This window comes from Brachycentrus maculatus, unplaced genomic scaffold, assembly GCF_059751285.1.
Source record: "Brachycentrus maculatus isolate JH-2025_06_01 unplaced genomic scaffold, ASM5975128v1 h1tg000384l, whole genome shotgun sequence".
Classification (NCBI taxonomy): domain Eukaryota; kingdom Metazoa; phylum Arthropoda; class Insecta; order Trichoptera; family Brachycentridae; genus Brachycentrus; species Brachycentrus maculatus.
In genome coordinates, this window is record NW_028281133.1 from 424664 (window position 1) to 443296 (window position 18633).

The following is an 18633-nucleotide window of genomic DNA, read 5'->3' on the forward strand; positions in this document are numbered from 1 at the left end:
CAGTCAAGGAAGATAACCAAAGAAAAACGTGGATTTAGTTTATAGTTTAAATCAGCCTAGCTCGAATAAGTAGTGTAGTGGTCCATGTCTCCGAGGGGGTATTCGTTAAGTCGCAACTTAATTTTCTCTAAATCCAGGTAACATCATTTTACATAATTGATTTTTTTCTTAAAACGACGCTTAGCATTGAAAAAATGATTTTTTCTTCAAAATAATATATGGTTTTGAAAAGAAAATAGTCATTGAAAGACAAGAAGTCAAAAAAGTTCTAAAAATATGTTTTCTATATTTATATTTTAAAAAAACAAGAAAATATCCGATACACATTATTTAGAAGAAAGACACCTCCGGCGGTCGGTTACTGATTAAATTCTGTGTTTGCGAGTATGGCCTTAATTTATTTATTGTAACTGCAGACAGTTGGTAGAATTCCATATTGAATTGTTGGGTAATATATCCCAAAGAAAACAACGTTTGTTGGATTGAATTCTACATTTATTTATGTATATCGTAGTCGTACAGGAGAAAGTGACCAACTAACAAAAAGTAAAATGTTCAGGAGGGCCATTAAAGTCACTTTTGCTTAGCAAGAAAATAAACAGCAATGCAGTTAGTCATTTTTAACATAGCATAGAAAGTCAATGTACTATGTTATACTTCTAAGTTTAAAATCGCTTTGGGATTTTTCCAGGGCAATATTAAGCTAGTATGATATCAAATAGTCAATAATCACGTTTTTGTAAAAAATGCACTTGGTCACTTTCTTCTGTATGACTACGATATGCTAGTACGTGACGCGTTTCGTCTTCTTAGGACATTATCAAACACTCAATAGTGTTTGATAATGTCCTAAGAAGACGAAACGCGTCACGTATTAACATATACATAAATAAATGTAGAATTCAATCCAACAAACCTTGTTTTATTTTGGATATATGGCCTTGATGTTTTTCAATACAGAGTAAAATATTAGAGGTGATCCTGCCACTAATCAAACGGAGGCAGAAATGTAATTTACGAACATGATAAAGAAATAAAAGTGTCGATTGATCGTTTAAAGGATACACATCCGTCAAAGTCTTCCCCGCACCACTGCAGCAGTTGCTTCAGCCTGGACTTGTACTTGCCCACCGAGGATTGTGATTCTCCGATGAGGGCGGAGTAGGTGGAAAACACAACTCCTTTCTTCACATTTCCATTTATCGCCGATGAGATCTTGGCATACTTAAACTGAAACAGAAAATTATTTATAAATATGTATCACTAAACAACAAGGTATTTTAGATAATGTGATATATTTAGTAACCTTTAAGTAACTTAACTAAATACATGATAAAAGTAAGCATTTAAAAAAACCGCAAAATACCGCCGCACACAGGCGTCTCTCAGGAACAAAGTTAACGCGGTTAAAAGGTTAAAGAAAAGTAAAAGCTAACAACAGACGCTGTGGCGTAGTTGGGTAGACGCTTGAATGTGAAACTGGCATCACGGATTTGATTCACGCCAATTGGAAAATGAATTCAAGAAATATTTATTTTCAGTTGGTCTGGGTGTTTGTGATGTATCATTTCACATCTACCTTCCCTATCCTTACTATCTCACCTGCAGACAAGCTTTTAAAATAGAGGTTAATCCTTTATATTTAAAAAAATATATATTAATAATGCATATTTGTAAATTTAAAGGTTATAAATATAAAGACTTGCCAAATATGAAAACTGTGTAGTATTAAATATGTACAGATCGCTCACTCCATTCAAGAAAGTCATACATGAAAAATTGTCAATTTTCAGTTGTGCATGTTTTCGGAATGCCCAGAAAACGTACTATATCCCAGCAAGAGGCATATTTTTAACTTAATATTTACCCGCTACAGGGCAGAAAGTGTTGTTTTTTCATTTTGAGAAAATGAATCGTTTAATTATTTTATAAGATTTACTAAATATTTTTCAAATGGAGAAAAAACAATCAGGTTTTACCTAAAAAGATCTGTTGCACAGTAAAAAGTTCAATTATTGGCTGGATATTTATTTTTAATACATTTTATTATATTTTTAAACTTTAAAAACGTTCTCCTGAAAAAATTAAGTTTTTTGATGTATGACGTTGTTGAAAGGAGTGAGCGATATGTGTTCCATATATCATTTTTTTAATAAGTGCTTTACATAGGAAGAAACAAGCACAAGTATGAGCGCTAATTTTGTATGGTATTGGAGAGCGCGTAAACGCGCTAAAGGCAGGGAACTGGTTAAAACTCTAACCTTATTGAGGGGATGAACTTCAATCTTGGAAGCTCCAATGTCTTTGAGGTCTCTCTCCGCATCATATTTGAGGTCGTTTGACACGGAAACCCAGATGGCTCTTTTCCTTCCTTTGAGATAGTTTTCAAATATAATTCCCGCAATCGTTCTGCCTTTGCCCACGCCAGCACCGTCACCTGTAATAAAATCATTGGAAATTGTCATCAAATCCATTGGATAGAAGTGACAACCTGTAATGTAAATAAAAGTCGTCCTTCCTCCTCATCTAACTAACACCTATCAAAATTTAACAATCGGGTGAGCTTTGTGCTCAAAATCAAAGTGGATTGTGTAGAGTTTCTAATTTTTTGTATCTCATGCGTTTTGTATGTTGACAATGCTGTGCTTCTTGCCGATAGTAGAGAAGACCTACTAAGAAGGAGCTGGTGTCAAAATTGTATAATGTGTGCAAGGAAAGTGATTGGCTGATGAATGCTGACAAATCCAAAGTTTTTTAAAGAAATTATGAAAACCCTCATCCCCTCATTCGCACCCGATGGTGCATAGGGCACTGCATCATATAAACGCATTGTTATTCTGATCATTAGCACATGAATAAAAGATGATCAGCCCTCCGCTTCAGGTACCAATCCGGGGTAATATTGAATAAATACAAGAGTGAAAAAAATCACTTATATTTGTCTGTCCCCCCCCTGGGAATCGAACCCGGGACGTCCAGCACTGTAGCCGAGCGTGCCGACCATTACACTATGGAGGCGGAAATGTTACACGTATATAAGTGATCATTCAAACCAGGCTATGACAGGTTATAAGCTACTTCCATATTCTTCTTCAGCAGTGGAATGGTTCTCACCGATAAGGAAGCCAGCCCGGGACTTGTCGGGAAGGAGATGGGAATGCGCCTGGGCCGCGTACACGACCGCCTCCAGCTGCAGAGCGCTGAGTTTCCCAGTGTTGATGGTCTCATCGGGCAGGACTGTTCTGTACCAGACGTCGGCAGCCTCCACCGAAGAGAGAGAGGCCGTCTCTACCACGGGATCAGGATGCTTCTTGCCCAATTTCACTGGAACCAAACATCAACATGTTGGCCGTATTAACTCAATGTGGCAACAATACAGTTCATATTTTGATAGGTTTTATTTTGATAAATGGACAAAGTTCTAGAATCTAATTCAGATTTTTCGGTGACATATGGCAACACATTCGGTAAGCACAAGGCCACAAACGAGCACTGATCTCGGTCAGTCAGCAATGCTGTAACGTTGTAAAGTAACATGCTCGCCGCGAGCGATGTTACGACGTTACGCTACGACGAAATACTACGGTCAGTCTTCACCCTTATAGTTACAAGTAAAAAAAAGGTAAAAATAATATGAATACCAAAAAAGATCCCACAAAAGCATGGCCTGTGTGTGGGTACACATTTTATTTTAGGTTATAATAAGAGGCACTGGCAAGAATACAATAGATATCAGAAATAAAATAGATTAAAAGTGCTAATATAAACTACAAATATTAAAAAAACACTTACATTTTGACGGCATATAGTCAGCATAGGTTTCGGCCACTCCCATTTCCTCGTCATCTACCTCTTCTTCTTCGCCAACCATCTGAAAGCGAGCACCGACGTATTCAGGAAAATGTTACAATAAATAAGTGTTAAAATGTCAGTATTTTACAATAATTCAAGAAAACACTTCGTTTTTTACCACTTGAGTTTTATTATAGACTACATGTTTCAGAAGTTAAACTTCCATCATTCAGGTCTGTATAATAATCTGTTATTATACAGACCTGAATGATGGAAGTTTAACTTCTGAAAAATGTAGTCTATAATAAAACTCAAGTGGTAAAAAACGAAGTGTTTTCTTGAATTATTGTAACATGTCTTACCACAAAGTTAATGCCGAAACAATAAATAAAATGTCAGTATTTTAATTGAAATATTTGTATTATCATTGAGAAAAACATTCAATTTTTTTTAAACAACAGAGTTTGCCGTAGTTTACCTACAATAATAATAATAAAACCTTTATCCGCACCCCAATGGTCCATAGGGCACTGCGTCATATAACACAGTGTTATCTTGATAGTTAACACATGAAGGAAAGGTGATCAGCCCTCCGCTTCAGGTACCAGTCCAGGGTAATATTGAATAAACATTACAGTGAAAAAATCACTTATATTTATTTGACCCCCCCCCTGGGAATCGAACCCGAGACCTCCAGAACGGTAGCCGAGCGAGCTGACTACGGAGGCAGAGAGGTTTTCCTACAACTTGTTATTTTACTATATTTACTATATTTTACTATATTAGAGACCTGAATGATGGAAGTTTAACTTCTGAAACATGTAGTCTTTAATAAAACTCAAGTGGTATAAAACAAGTGTTTTCTTTAATCATTGTAACATGTCTTACCACAAAGTTAATGCTGAAACAATAAATAAAATAGTTATTTTGATTGTTACTTGAATCAAGACCAGTGGTTATCCAGGGTAATATCAAATAAATATGAGAGCGAATATCACTAATTTTTTCACCCCTAGTCCTTGGGAATCAAACCCGGGACCCAAAGCGCAGTAGCCAAACGTGCTCACAAATCTTACAGACCGGAGACATATTCACATGTACATACTTCCCAAACTGGAACTGTATTTGGAATTAAGTGGCTAATTCAGTGTAGTCCCTGGCTGGAGGCTGTGCAGAGTCTATGATTTTCATGCGTACGGGAAAGTCAGAGTGTACTGCTCACCTTCTGCTGTTCTCCCCACATGCCGGCCACTGGCATCGCCCCCTGTCCCCCCCACCCGGCTCCCATCCCCCCCAGCATGCCGGCCAGGGGCCCCCCCATGCCGCCGGCTAGGATCTGGTTCAGGTTCTGCAGCAGGAAAGGATTCATCGTGAGCCCCATTCCGGCCATCTCCACTGCAAGAGGAAATACTGCATTCAAACATGTGTAAAATGAACAAGTTACAGTCATAGTGATAGACAAATCGATCACTATTAGCATATTTACCCCTCCCTAGCAACAAAATCACTAATCAGTATGTGGGTAGGTACTTTTTTTAACTCATCTATCTGGCTATATAATCCTTTTATTATTTATCGATTTTCAAGCGACAACACCTAACTATTATATCAGCCACCTCGAAATGCGACAAAATCAAACAATGTTTTTGTTTATATATTGATGATTTTCATTATCAGTTGAGAATTTTAACCCTTTATATATTATATATCCCTTTGGCTACCAAAATCCAATATATCGGCTTTGACGTCATGATTGTAGTGAAGTATAAGATACATTTTGAACAGTTTGTTAGGGATTACTTCACTCCTTCAGGGTTGTGTAAAATAATTTTTTTTTTCCAATAAGTTATACATCAATATTCAGAATGGTATGATCAAATGATCTTACAATTAGTTATAATATTACAAAAGTTAAAGTTACAAAAAACTTAAGCAACTAAGGTTTAGTAAAATTTACGATATTTCAAGTGATTTTCTTTAAAGCATGGGTGGCCAACATTTTCAGCAGCCGGGCCAAATTTTAGAAATGAGATTTCCTACCGGGTCATTAAACAAAATTTATTTTTTTATACAAAGCAAACAAGAAATATATAGTTTTTTTAGGATATAACAAAAATGAGGATGAAACATATTTATTAGATTAAAGCTAGGCAATACGAAATATAATAATAGTAAAAAAAAGTGTGATATGCTCCGCAGGCTACAAGTAGACGCCCGGCGGGCCACATGCGGCCGCGGGTTGGCCACCCTTGCTTTAAAGTATCCTCACGACCAATTAGGAAATGCTTTTATATACTGCTTTACGTATGGTATAGTGCTAATTTCTGTTTGTATATTGATGGATTTGTAAGGCGGAATGACATTAGTATAATTTGACAGTGACATATTTGTAGATGCACTCCCGACAAGATTCTCAAACATTGATAAGATTGTAAGTATTTGAATACTAAAGATACGTTTTGAATAATGAAGAATTTAAATACATTTGTGAACCCATAAAAACACATTGATTATGCCGTTTCACCATTTTCACTCATTTGTATATTCAGTATCCTTTTTAAAAGTCATGTAGCTGAAAATAAAACAAATAAATAATACTAAAAGTGTGATTAAATCTGTTAAAACACACACTCACACACACACACAGTGAACAAAGCATTTATTTGTTTTAAATCATGCGGTTTACATATAGTATAATGAAACAACATAAGTTAGAAATAGCAAGCAACCTAATATTAAAACCTGAACAAAATATTGATAACGATATGACATTTAAAAAAAAGCATACAAGTAAAATAACAGTGCAATTATAATAGTTACGAATCGCTCACTCCTTTCAAGAACGTCATAAATAAAAAATTTCAATGTCTATTTTCAGTTGTTCATGTTTTCGGAATGCCCAGAATATGTACATATCCCAGCAAAAGAGGCATATTTTAAACTTAATATTTACCCGCTACAGGGCAGAAAATGTTGTTTTTGCATTTTGAAGAAAAGGTATTGTTTGATTATATTTTTTACATATATTAAAAATATTTTTCAAAAAAAAAAACTTTCAGGTTTTACCTAAAAGGATCTGTTGCACAGTAAAAAGTTCAATAAGTGGCTTGATATTTATTTATAATACATTGTCTTATATTTTTAAACTTTAAAAACATTCTCCTGAAAAATCAAGTTTTTTGATTTATGACGTTCTTGAAAGGAGTGAGCGTAACGAATCATTTAAAAATAAGCAAGCGTTTTATTCTAAGTGAAGTCATTTCGAGAGCAGTCATTAATTTTAACTTCACGTACAAAAAGAAAAATGTAACATTGGCGGGCTTATTCCTAAGAAGCAATGTCTTCCAAACAACCAAAAACAGACCAGTGATATTGGTCAAAACGTTTGATACCTTACAAAGCTGTTTGCAATCATAGGGTAGATAGTGCTTGAACATAAAGTATAAATGAGAAAGAAAAAAATATTATTATTTTTATAAAAATGGCAATTTTTAAGGAATTTGAGGCACTACAAAATAAAATAAATGTATTTCTACGGTTAGGTCTAGGATAAATACAATTGGAGGTAGATGCGAATCACTACTAGTTAGTGGGGTGTTCTACAGGTCGGTGCGGACGTGACTCACTCTGGGCGAGCAGAGAGGCGGCGTTGTACGCGGCCACGTTGGGCATCGGCTGCACGGAGGCCGCTGCCTTGGGCCCTGCCGGCCCGCGCAGCCCCGGCGCACCGCCGCCCGCCGACAGGTAGCCGCCCATCATGGCGCCGGCGCCCATCGCCGCTGCCACAGACACACATTGCTATACAGTACTCTGTGCGTTCCCATCCGTAAGTAAAAGTGCCATAGATAAACCATAGCTACGTAAAGAAGAACAAGGGTAGGGAAATTCTTAACCTTTATTTTATTTTTAATATTTTAATGACATTAATAAATCTACTTTGTTTTTTAAAACTTCTTAAGGTGGAGACTGACCGGAGCATTTCGTTGTAACGTAACACGTTACGATGCGAGCATTCAGGCAGTCAGTACACCGAGCCGAGCGCTCCATCCATAGTTTCGGATGCTCGCCACGAGCGATATTACGACGTTATGTTACGGCAAAATGCTCCTGTCAGTCTCCATATTTATACAATTAAAGTTGTTGTTGGTTTCCAAAATTAATGTATATGCTTCAAAATAGACCAGTTGATTGTTAACAACAAACGAAAAATATATATCAAGATGCGGAAATTCAGACTAATGTTGATTGGTAATTTCCAACACTTTATCTTATTTTGCCAGCTTTTTTATAATTTTTCATTTAAGTTTAACTTATTAAATACTACTTATTCTTAAAATCTTTTGTGACACTTGTTTCGATGCATTCCGCACCATTTTCAAACATTGTATGTGAAGCTAGTCTTCCCCTCTTCTACCTTCAACGTCCCATGACACAACTCTAAAATTCAGACTTAGCTTCGCGTATGGTGTTTGAAAATGATGCAGAATGCGTCGAAACACGTGTCACAATAGATTTTAAGAGACAGTGGTATTTATCAAGTAAAACTCAAATTAAAAATGGATAGGTTTTACCACAAAGTGACAGACGAATCAATTAGTGAAACCCTTATTTGATGTTTTTTTTACGTTTAGAAACCACAACAACAAAAAAAAATTGAATTTTCGATTAAAATAACTTGGACAAACTTTATGAATCCAAACTTTTGATAATGGAGCACATCGAAAAATGTGTCATGAAGAATAGTTCAATTATTAGTGGTATTTAGCAATTATATATAAAATTTAAAATGGACACTACGACAAACTGATAAATAACCAAATCAAGTGATGAAATTACATTTTTACTAACAATATAAATTAATATTTGTTAATCTGTGACATTCTAAAAAAACTTGCTCTCAAATCTGATTTTAACCTTTCTGGGAGTAGAATTATTGATGTCTGACTTTCTCCAGGGAGTGGGTTCTTTTAACATGAAAAAAAAATTACAAAATCTATGTTTTATGAAGATAGAAATTATGCATTTTTTTTTAATTCACCATCTCTAGGTTTTATTTTATAATAAAATTACATATAAATATCCACAGATGTCATTGTTATACAAGTAACATCATACCAACTGACAGACGTTCATTAATGTCAATACTCCTTTGAGGAAACTTCACACCAATTTTCATTTACGTCCATACTCCCTGAAAGGTTAAATCAATATTTTTTTTCAATTTAAATATATCAAAATTATAATGAATATATATCAATGCTCCAAAAAATCAAATAGACGTTATTAATATGTTTTCAGTTTAAGAAAATAAGATATTAACAATTTTTCAGGGGTTTGACAATCGCTAAATGTGCACTGTTTTATTAAAATTGTAAATAGTATTTAAGTTCAAAAGAAAAATACGCATAGCAAAGTGATCACTTTGACGATATCCTGAAATTTGTCACACAAAAACCACCTATGCCATTTTTATACAAAACGTAATATTATTTTGAAATACACAAGAGAAAGGAAATATAATATCAAGCTTTGGCAATTTACTAATTATTAATATGCAAAATTGTTAAGGTAAGATTTAAAAATTGCATAATATGTAGTTATTTCTAATTTCAAATGGCAAATTAGCAAGTTAATAAATAATAATAATTGTATATTTAATTTGTCAGCTAAAAGTGTGATTTTCATTAGTTCTCATACACTCTTAGCTAGTGAGAAAATTTAAACTACATCAGCAGCAAGACTGGGAACCTCTATTTAAAATTGGTGGCGAAGCTTTACGGTTATTATAACATTACATCTAAAGATAATTAATGAGAATTAATTAGTACATTGTACATTTTTTTTAGTTAACCATATGAAGCACCCGGATGCAATATGTTCCCATTGTTAGTAGAGACTCCCATATCAACAACTGTCGGCCCACAACCAGATATATAATGGAAAAGTTAGTGAAATTATAATTAAAATAGAATCCAATAACAATACCGTAGAACGGGGCTACTTGAACTTTGATGTGTTCCTTGAGCCCAGTACAAAAAATAAATAAATCTGTATTTGGTCTACAATAATGAACGTATCGACATGATTCATTGTTTCCCTGACAGGTGACACTTATTGTCACGATACTTCGATCGATACCACGATCTAAATATATTTTTTGTACTAGGCTCAAGTAACACATCAAAGTTCAAGTAGCCCCGTTCTACGGTACACAAAGAAAACAGCATGGGTTCCACCAAGCATAAATAATGATATTTCAAAATTCCCTATGGATCTTAGGGCTGGAATTACAGTAAACAGATAACAAGTTCCAGAGTATCTAAAAGAGCTGTGTATTCCAGACAAATTTCTCGACGTCTCACGCTCCGATCGGCTACAACAGCTGCTATGGGTAAAGTGATCTTACCAGCTAGAAACCAGCATACTAAATTTGGTGAGTGTGCCATTGCTGTTGCGGTACCGATGGCGTGGAATGCTCTTCCACCAGTAGTTAAAAATAGTGAGGGTGAGATTATCTTTAAAAAAAACTAAAAGCTCATTTGTTTGCTGAATCATTTCCAATATTTTTTTTTCCCCATTTCAATCACAGTGAAGCGCCCTTGAGGTAGTATTTTACGAAAATGGCGCTATATAAATTATCCCAACTTATTATTATTATGTATAATGTAACATTGATAACTTCAATATCAATTCTGGACATTGAATTTCAATGACTTTGCTATTTTCAAACGAGTCATCAATGAGTATTATTGGAAAGTAATACTTATACACGTGTTATATTTTTATATTTAAATTTCAATTTCAGTAAATCTGTTTTAAAATCCATGCTTGAAAATTACTAAAAACCCGCTATCAAGTATTGATTTATTTTTTAACATCTCATCAAAGATGATGAAGAATATAGAAGTCTGTCAGACTTCCATATTCTTCATCATCTTTGATGAGATGTCAAAAAATAATATGAAAAACAACTCTTATAATCAGAGATAATCCAGATTTGTGAACAAGCATTTGGACACATTCAAAATGTTGTGAAGATTTATTTTTGTTTAGTGTATGAAACCGTAAAAAAACATCCTTCTTAGTTCCAGTTAAATCACAAGAATTCATTCACATAGAGATTAATGGTATTCCCTGTCGTATGCTTGTTCCTTGAATACAATGGTTAATGTATCATAGACATGAAAGTCAATTACATTACATGTTAGTTCCGGTTTTATTAAAAGTAAGTAAAGAATAAAAAAAAATAGACATACCTCTGCCCGGGTTCATTCTGACCATCTCATATCCGGGGGGAACATTACCCTTTGTAACCAGCCCTCCAGGTATTTTGAAATTTTTATTTATAGACATGCCAACTGGTAAATTGTTACCTACGAAAAAGGAAATTAAATAGAATAATTTTTTAAAAAATAACTCCTGTAATCGGAGATAATCCAGATTTGTGAACAAGTATTTGGACACACTCAAAATGTTGTTTAGTCTATGAAACCGTAAAAAAGATCGTAAGGTGGGGACGACAACGAAGGCGAGACTGGAAGGAACATATAAACAGAATGTCAGACGACAGACTTCCACGTATCGCCCCTCCAAGGCAACCCCGAAGGACGCCGACCCCCAGGCGGACCTCCAAAAAGATGGAAAGACAGCTGGGAGTCGACATCCCAAGAGCGACATGTGGAGGCACAAACAGATCCCTAGGATCTACAAAAAGAAGAAGAAATTTTTAAAAATCATCTTTTCCATATTCGTTTCCATTGTCGCGCTTTGGTCTTGTCTTTGCCTTTGTCTGAGGCTAAATTCTTTATAATGAATGTTGGTTCATTTTTAAGGCACGTAGACTGCTGACCTTGCACCATCGCAATTGGCTAATCTCTCTTAAAAACAGGCAGCAAGGTCTACACCCAGCAGAAGAAGAAGAATTGAAGGGAGGGGGTGTCTATTAAAGTCAAAAGTCTGTTGTGTAAAAATGGTATTTAAATCACTCAAAAAACCTTTTTCTGAAAATATGGACACTGTATTCAGATAAAAATAAATAATGCAAAGCATAAACGAAATTAAATACATTGTCTTCGGACACTCGTCATGAAGTGACATCGCTATTTGATATCGACGCGCTTGCTTTCAGTAATCCTGCTTTGAAAAAAGAATCAAGTTTTGTTTGGACTTTTGAAGTTTGCTGTTTTTTTTATGTAATAAAATATGAAAAATTATGAAAAAGCATATAATATTAAAATATGATAAGTTATGAAAACGCGTATCATTTATATATAGGTATAGACATATGACATGATTATGAATTATGACATGAATTTAAGCATTTAAAATATTAATAGGACGTTTTTAATTTTTTTAACATTTGGCCGGGTTTTTGTCCGTTAATATCCGAAGTACATTAAAAAGAGGTTCATAATATCGAGGTTTTACTGAATACATTTTTTTTTAAAATGATTATGCATTAAAAAGAGGTTCATAATATCGAGGTTTTACTGAATACATTTTTAAAAAAAAAATGATTATGCACTAAAAAGAGGTTCATAATATCGAGGTTTTACTGAATACATTTTTTTTTTAAATGATTATGCATTAAAAAGAGGTTCATAATATCGAGGTTTTACTGAATACATTTTTTTTTTAAATGATTATGCATTAAAAAGAGGTTCATAATATCGAGGTTTTACTGAATACATTTTTTTTTTAAAATGATTATGCATTAAAAAGAGGTTCATAATATCGAGGTTTTACTGAATACATTTTTTTTTTAAATGATTATGCATTAAAAAGAGGTTCATAATATCGAGGTTTTACTGAATACATTTTTTTTTTTAAATGATTATGCATTAAAAAGAGGTTCATAATATCGAGGTTTTACTAAATACATTTTTTTTAAAAATGATTATGCATTAAAAAGAGGTTCATAATATCGAGGTTTTACTGAATACATTTTTTTTTTTTAAATGATTATGCATTAAAAAGAGGTTCATAATATCGAGGTTTTACTGAATACATTTTTTTTTTAAATGATTATGCATTAAAAAGAGGTTCATAATATCGAGGTTTTACTGAATACATTTTTTTTTTAAAATGATTATGCATTAAAAAGAGGTTCATAATATCGAGGTTTTACTAAATACATTTTTTTTAAAAATGATTATGCATTAAAAAGAGGTTCATAATATCGAGGTTTTACTGAATACATTTTTTTTTTAAAATGATTATGCATTAAAAAGAGGTTCATAATATCGAGGTTTTACTGAATACATTTTTTTTTTAAATGATTATGCATTAAAAAGAGGTTCATAATATCGAGGTTTTACTGAATACATTTTTTTTTTTAAATGATTATGCATTAAAAAGAGGTTCATAATATCGAGGTTTTACTAAATACATTTTTTTTTAAAATGATTATGCATTAAAAAGAGGTTCATAATATCGAGGTTTTACTGAATACATTTTTTTTTTTAAATGATTATGCATTAAAAAGAGGTTCATAATATCGAGGTTTTACTGAATACATTTTTTTTTAAAAATGATTATGCATTAAAAAGAGGTTCATAATATCGAGGTTTTACTGAATACATTTTTTTTTTAAATGATTATGCATTAAAAAGAGGTTCATAATATCGAGGTTTTACTGAATACATTTTTTTTTTTAAATGATTATGCATTAAAAAGAGGTTCATAATATCGAGGTTTTACTAAATACATTTTTTTTTAAAATGATTATGCATTAAAAAGAGGTTCATAATATCGAGGTTTTACTGAATACATTTTTTTTTTAAAATGATTATGCATACCAGGCGCCGTGGTGAGTAATGAATTTGGATTTTTAGGTTTAATATCCAGTTGGGGTGGTTCCATTTTAGGTTTTTCCGGAAGTCCCGCAGCTGCTGCAAGCGTCTTACCCCCTCCTAAAAATGGACAAAAATGAATAATTAGGTAAAACAAAAACCACAAAAATATAATCAAAAATTACTATGCATTTTCTATGTCCTTATAGCAATATTAGAATTTCCAAAATTCTACTGCATAGCATGTAAATTCATGTAATTTTTGTTCTAACTAACCATGCCTTTCACCGCAGGAAAATGTCGGAAAGAGTAACGAAAAACAAATTATATTTATTTATTGATTTGGCGTTTAATTTGTAGAACTCCATTTTAATTTATGTATTAATTTTAAATCAAACACAGATTTTTTGAGTCTACTAAGTTGTATTTTATTAACAAAAACAAAAATAAACGAATGTCATTTGATAATGCCCTAACAAGGCGAAACAATTGTCACAATATAATTTTTTGTGTTTTTGTTAATAAAATACAACTTAGTAGACTCAAAAAATCTGTGTTTGATTTAAAATTAATACATAAAACAAATTATATGTACTTGACATTCGGTAAGCAACTGGCGCAATGTTGATGGTAGCCCGGATTTCCGTATTTAAGAAGCGCGAGAAGGGTTTGTGGGCGTTTGGATTACAAAGGTGTTTGGATCAAAGAGGTCCTGCTGTAGTATGTTTACTATCTACAAACTGGGAATAAAAAAATCTAAAAATCATTATTTCTCTCTCCTGAACAATCCAAAACTTTGGATTTGCAATTGTTTACCTAGTACATACGGATATTTTGTTTATTTCCTATTAAGGCCCGGTATTCGTTAACTCGCAACTTAATTTTCTCTAAATACACGTAACATTCTACGTAATTGATGTTTTTGCATTGAAAAAATAAGTTTTTCTTCAAAATAATTATATGGTTTTGAAAAGAAAATAGTTATTGAAAAGTAAAAATATTTTTTCTATACACATTCTAAAAAACAAACAAAAATATCTAATATATAAATCGGGCGTGGACAGATGGCTGAACGCATTCTGATTTGAACGCTTGAGACAAGCTCGAGATCTCAGCCTTAAATAAATAAACAATACAATAAATTATCCTCAATCACCATTGTTATTTGTAAAAATAAAATAAAATAAAAAAAAAACAGACTTACCAGGCACTTCCAAATTATCAGGGTCATCATCTTCATCAAAATCAGAATCATCATCCGAAGCTGATGGTGGACTGTCTTCTCCATCTGAATTGTAATTTGTCTTCTTCGACTACAAAAAAAAAAAATTTAATGTTTTTTTGTTTCTCCAACAAATATATAAAAGATCAACCATAAACACAATTTTCACTAATCCTACAATTCACCTCCGTTTTACTTATAAGACTAGACTTGGTAGTCTTATTTGCAATATTATTAATATTTAAAGCATTTACTTTGTGGTTAGTCACTTATTTATTTTTTTACAAAAATGTTAATAATATTAGTATGTATTAAAAATATTAGTTTATATTTCGGTGAGTGGTTATATTCTAATATAATTAAAAAAATTGTAAAAAAATTAATAAGTTGTTAGTCTTACTTTGTTTTAACACATTTCGGACGGGTATTTTTTACGCCTGCGGACCGCTGGCAACAGGATTTGATAATTGGGTGCATATAGTCTGAGACATTACTATAACGTCTGAGACATTACTGCCTATCATTAGAATCCTAACTGTCCATTCCCTTAGTTTTTCCCTCTAACTCCTTCCCTAAACTCCGTTTTTTGCCTTCCTTATTATAACATCAATTTGTAATTTAATGTTTTTTTTAAGGTTTGAATACTATCTACCGTCTGATTGCAAACAGCTAAATGAGGTATCAAACGTTTTGACCAATATCACTAGTCTGTTTTTGGTTCGTTGGAAGATATAGCTTTTTAGCAATAAGCCCGCCAATCTACTTATTTTTTGCTGTACATGAAATTTAAATAAATAAATATAGTTTAGACCATAACTAAGAAATTATTACATAATATTCATATAAAAACATGAAATAATTCCTTCTTTTCTGACTTTGAAATAAGGCCGGCGCAAAAGGTTAAAATACCCTTCCCGTCTTTAACCATCAATCGACCGAATGGGTAAAAATACTTTTCCTGTCCTAAGGGCGCTTGTCCACTACCCGAAATTCCGTGTAATTTCGTGTAATTTTACCGTCCAGCACGTCATTTAGTATTTTAAAACGACGATTGGCTTGGATTGACTTGTGCTTTTGTCCATCTTTCTTCAGATCGGAGCTCTTGATCGGTGCGTGAACACGTTGCACGTAAATTCGATCACACTAAACTTTTGTAGTCGTTTTCATTTTTCAAAACCTGACTGCCGGACGGTGAAATCCCGTGTAGTGGACAAACGCCCTAAGTGTAATAATAGTATGTGCCTCAAGATTAGTCAATATATCTGGAATTCTGACAAATGTTCTATTTGGATAGTGACAATGATATCGACCATATGTGGTTTTCTTATAATCCATTTGCTCCGCATATCCAATTTACCATAAAGAAACTTTTTTAATCTCTTTAACAATCTCTTACTCAGCCTTACATTCCTTTGTAATGTTTTAATTTTGAAAATTACTCAATATTCAAATTTTTACCAATTCTATGCTTCGCTTCACTTGGTATATATCAATGTTGGCAATAGCACTACTTTATGCACTGCCAGTTTAGCTGCCATGGATATACTTTTAATTGTTTTCACCATAGAAACATTTTTGTTTAGTTTAATTAATAGCCTTGCGTCTCCCAAAAAAGAGACTGGCTACAGTGCTTAAATATAAAGTAAAATGTAAAATATAAACGCCATACTCTTCTGTCCTGGCACACTCCTCGCTTCCTTCGCATCCATACATCTAGTCATACATGCCCTCTGACTACGCAGACTTTTGACACCAACATATTTTAGGTTCTGATTGATCTGATCGTGTCTTTTTCACCCGTCCCCGTTCTGTGTTTCCACTCACATTTGCCACATACATTTTTTTAGTCATTTTCTCATCCATTCGCTCCACATGTCCATACCACCTCAAAATATATATTTTAGTGTAATTTGGACATTTTAATTGATCAAGGGCAGGATTTATGCAATGTTTGTTGTATCCGGAGCGTTCAATGCAGTTTCAATTACTAGGCCTAAACAGATAGTTTCAATTACTAGGCCTAAACAGATGTACAATCAAATTATGTACCGTAGAACGGGGCTACTTGAACTTTTATGTGTTACTTGAGCCCAGTACAAAAAAAATATTTACATCTGTATTTGGTCTACAATAATGAATGTATCGACATGATTCATTGTTTCCGTGACAGGTGACACTTATTGTCACGATACATTCATTATTGTAGACCAAATATAGATTTAAATTTAAAAAATTGTACTGGGCTCGAGTAATACATCAAAGTTCAAGTAGCCCCGTTCTACGGTATGTGTTTGTTCTTCAATTCTAATGGAGAAATTTGTAACACTGCAGATTTATTAAAATGTCTTTTAAGTCGTATAAAATGTCTTACAAGACCTTATATCTATGATTTCCCTACTAACCGTAAAGTTTTATTTATTTATCTAAAATCGTAATACAAAACAATCAATACTCCTATACTCCTAATAACGATTTCGCAGACTAAAAAAAAAAAAAACAATATGTCACTTCCTAACTATAAAGCAATAATAATTACAATATTTCAGGCTAATGCATAATTCCTTGTTTTTTATATGTTCATCCTTGTTTTGATACGTACTTTTCAAACAAATAATATATTTAAAAAGAAAAAACATTATTTTTTCATAAATACTGACATTAAATAAGGAGAAAAAAATGCAAAAAAAAAGTTGTTACTGACAGTGGTTAGTTATTCTGCTGTTATCCCTGTTTTGTTTAATTATCATATTTTATTTACGAATATTTTTTAACATCCCTACCCAAACATTAATTATCATGAAATTAACAACCGAATTGTTATATTAAATATTCTTTTAAAACATTGAAAAAGCCTGAGTTAACAAATGTTAGAGACAATACAGAACCATTGTGCTAGCCTGTTGTAAAAGAAGTTTCCTTTATAAATCATTTTCAAAGGTTTAAAAATAATTTCATTTATTCTTAACACATGTATCAAAAAAATATTTATCAAATTAAAAGCAAATGATTCCCAAAACACAAGACATTTTTTTCATGGAGAGGTTATGTCAACATTTTTCTGTTTTAATTGTTTATAACTAGCTTCTAAAGTAGAATATTTCACAGGTCTCAACATTTTATTTCGGAAGGCGAGAAATTTAGAAAATCTGATCCTGATAAATTGTCTCCTTGAAGTTCTTATAACCGCCGAACGAAAACTCGAAGTATCCTTCAAGTCGGAATAATAAAGACGTCCTGCTTAGCTGTGCACGCCAAATTCGAGAAAATCAATACAGCCACACCCTGAGGTCTTAACAATCAAATTAACACAATTATAATTCGATCACTTCATCCCGTTTACAATGATAGGAACTAAGAAGTGATGTTTTGAGTTGTAAAACAATGCTTTTTTTGACACTTTTTATGGTTATATTTTTTTCGACGGATAGCATTTTTTAAATGCATTTTTAAAGAAAAATTCGTCAAGTTAAACACTAGAAATTATTCATTTCATACCTTGGATGTAATTGTGAAATCAGTTACGCGATAAAATAGAAGAAAAACGAAAAAAATGTGTTGAAAAAATATCAAAACAAAAAAAAAACGACACTTACCATTTTTCTTTTAAAAATCTTCTGATTTTAAACTGAAAGAATATCTCACACGAAATTAGGGAAATTCCGTTAGAATGTAAACCGTTTTAAGTATGTGCTTCAACAAAACACCAAAGATTTTGTTATATTTTGTAAAAAATAATGACGAACACTTTTTCCGCACTTTCAGACGGCAAACGCTCCCGCCATGTTGGAAGTTCACGAGCGCTCTCGCGCATGTTCCGTAATCGATTTC

General features: G+C 32.9%; 1 protein-coding gene across 2 annotated transcripts in view; it reads right to left on the bottom strand.

The window, feature by feature from the left end:
* The window catches only part of sno (Protein strawberry notch), a 40674-nt gene extending 22041 nt beyond the window's left edge, over positions 1-18633 (bottom strand). Inside the window, exons 1-10 of one of the 2 annotated variants that reach the window (XM_088270418.1) lie at positions 18399-18612; positions 14788-14896; positions 13590-13703; positions 11049-11165; positions 7419-7571; positions 5015-5187; positions 3793-3871; positions 3115-3324; positions 2262-2437; positions 1066-1230 (exon numbers count right to left, since the gene is read on the bottom strand). In XM_088270418.1, coding sequence (XP_088126544.1) covers positions 1066-1230; positions 2262-2437; positions 3115-3324; positions 3793-3871; positions 5015-5187; positions 7419-7571; positions 11049-11165; positions 13590-13703; positions 14788-14896; positions 18399-18401 — 1299 coding nt within the window. In that variant the 5' untranslated portion in view covers positions 18402-18612. Of the gene's footprint in view, positions 1-1065; positions 1231-2261; positions 2438-3114; positions 3325-3792; positions 3872-5014; positions 5188-7418; positions 7572-11048; positions 11166-13589; positions 13704-14787; positions 14897-18398 lie in introns of both variants that reach the window. The other variant, XM_088270419.1, reaches the window with a different exon arrangement.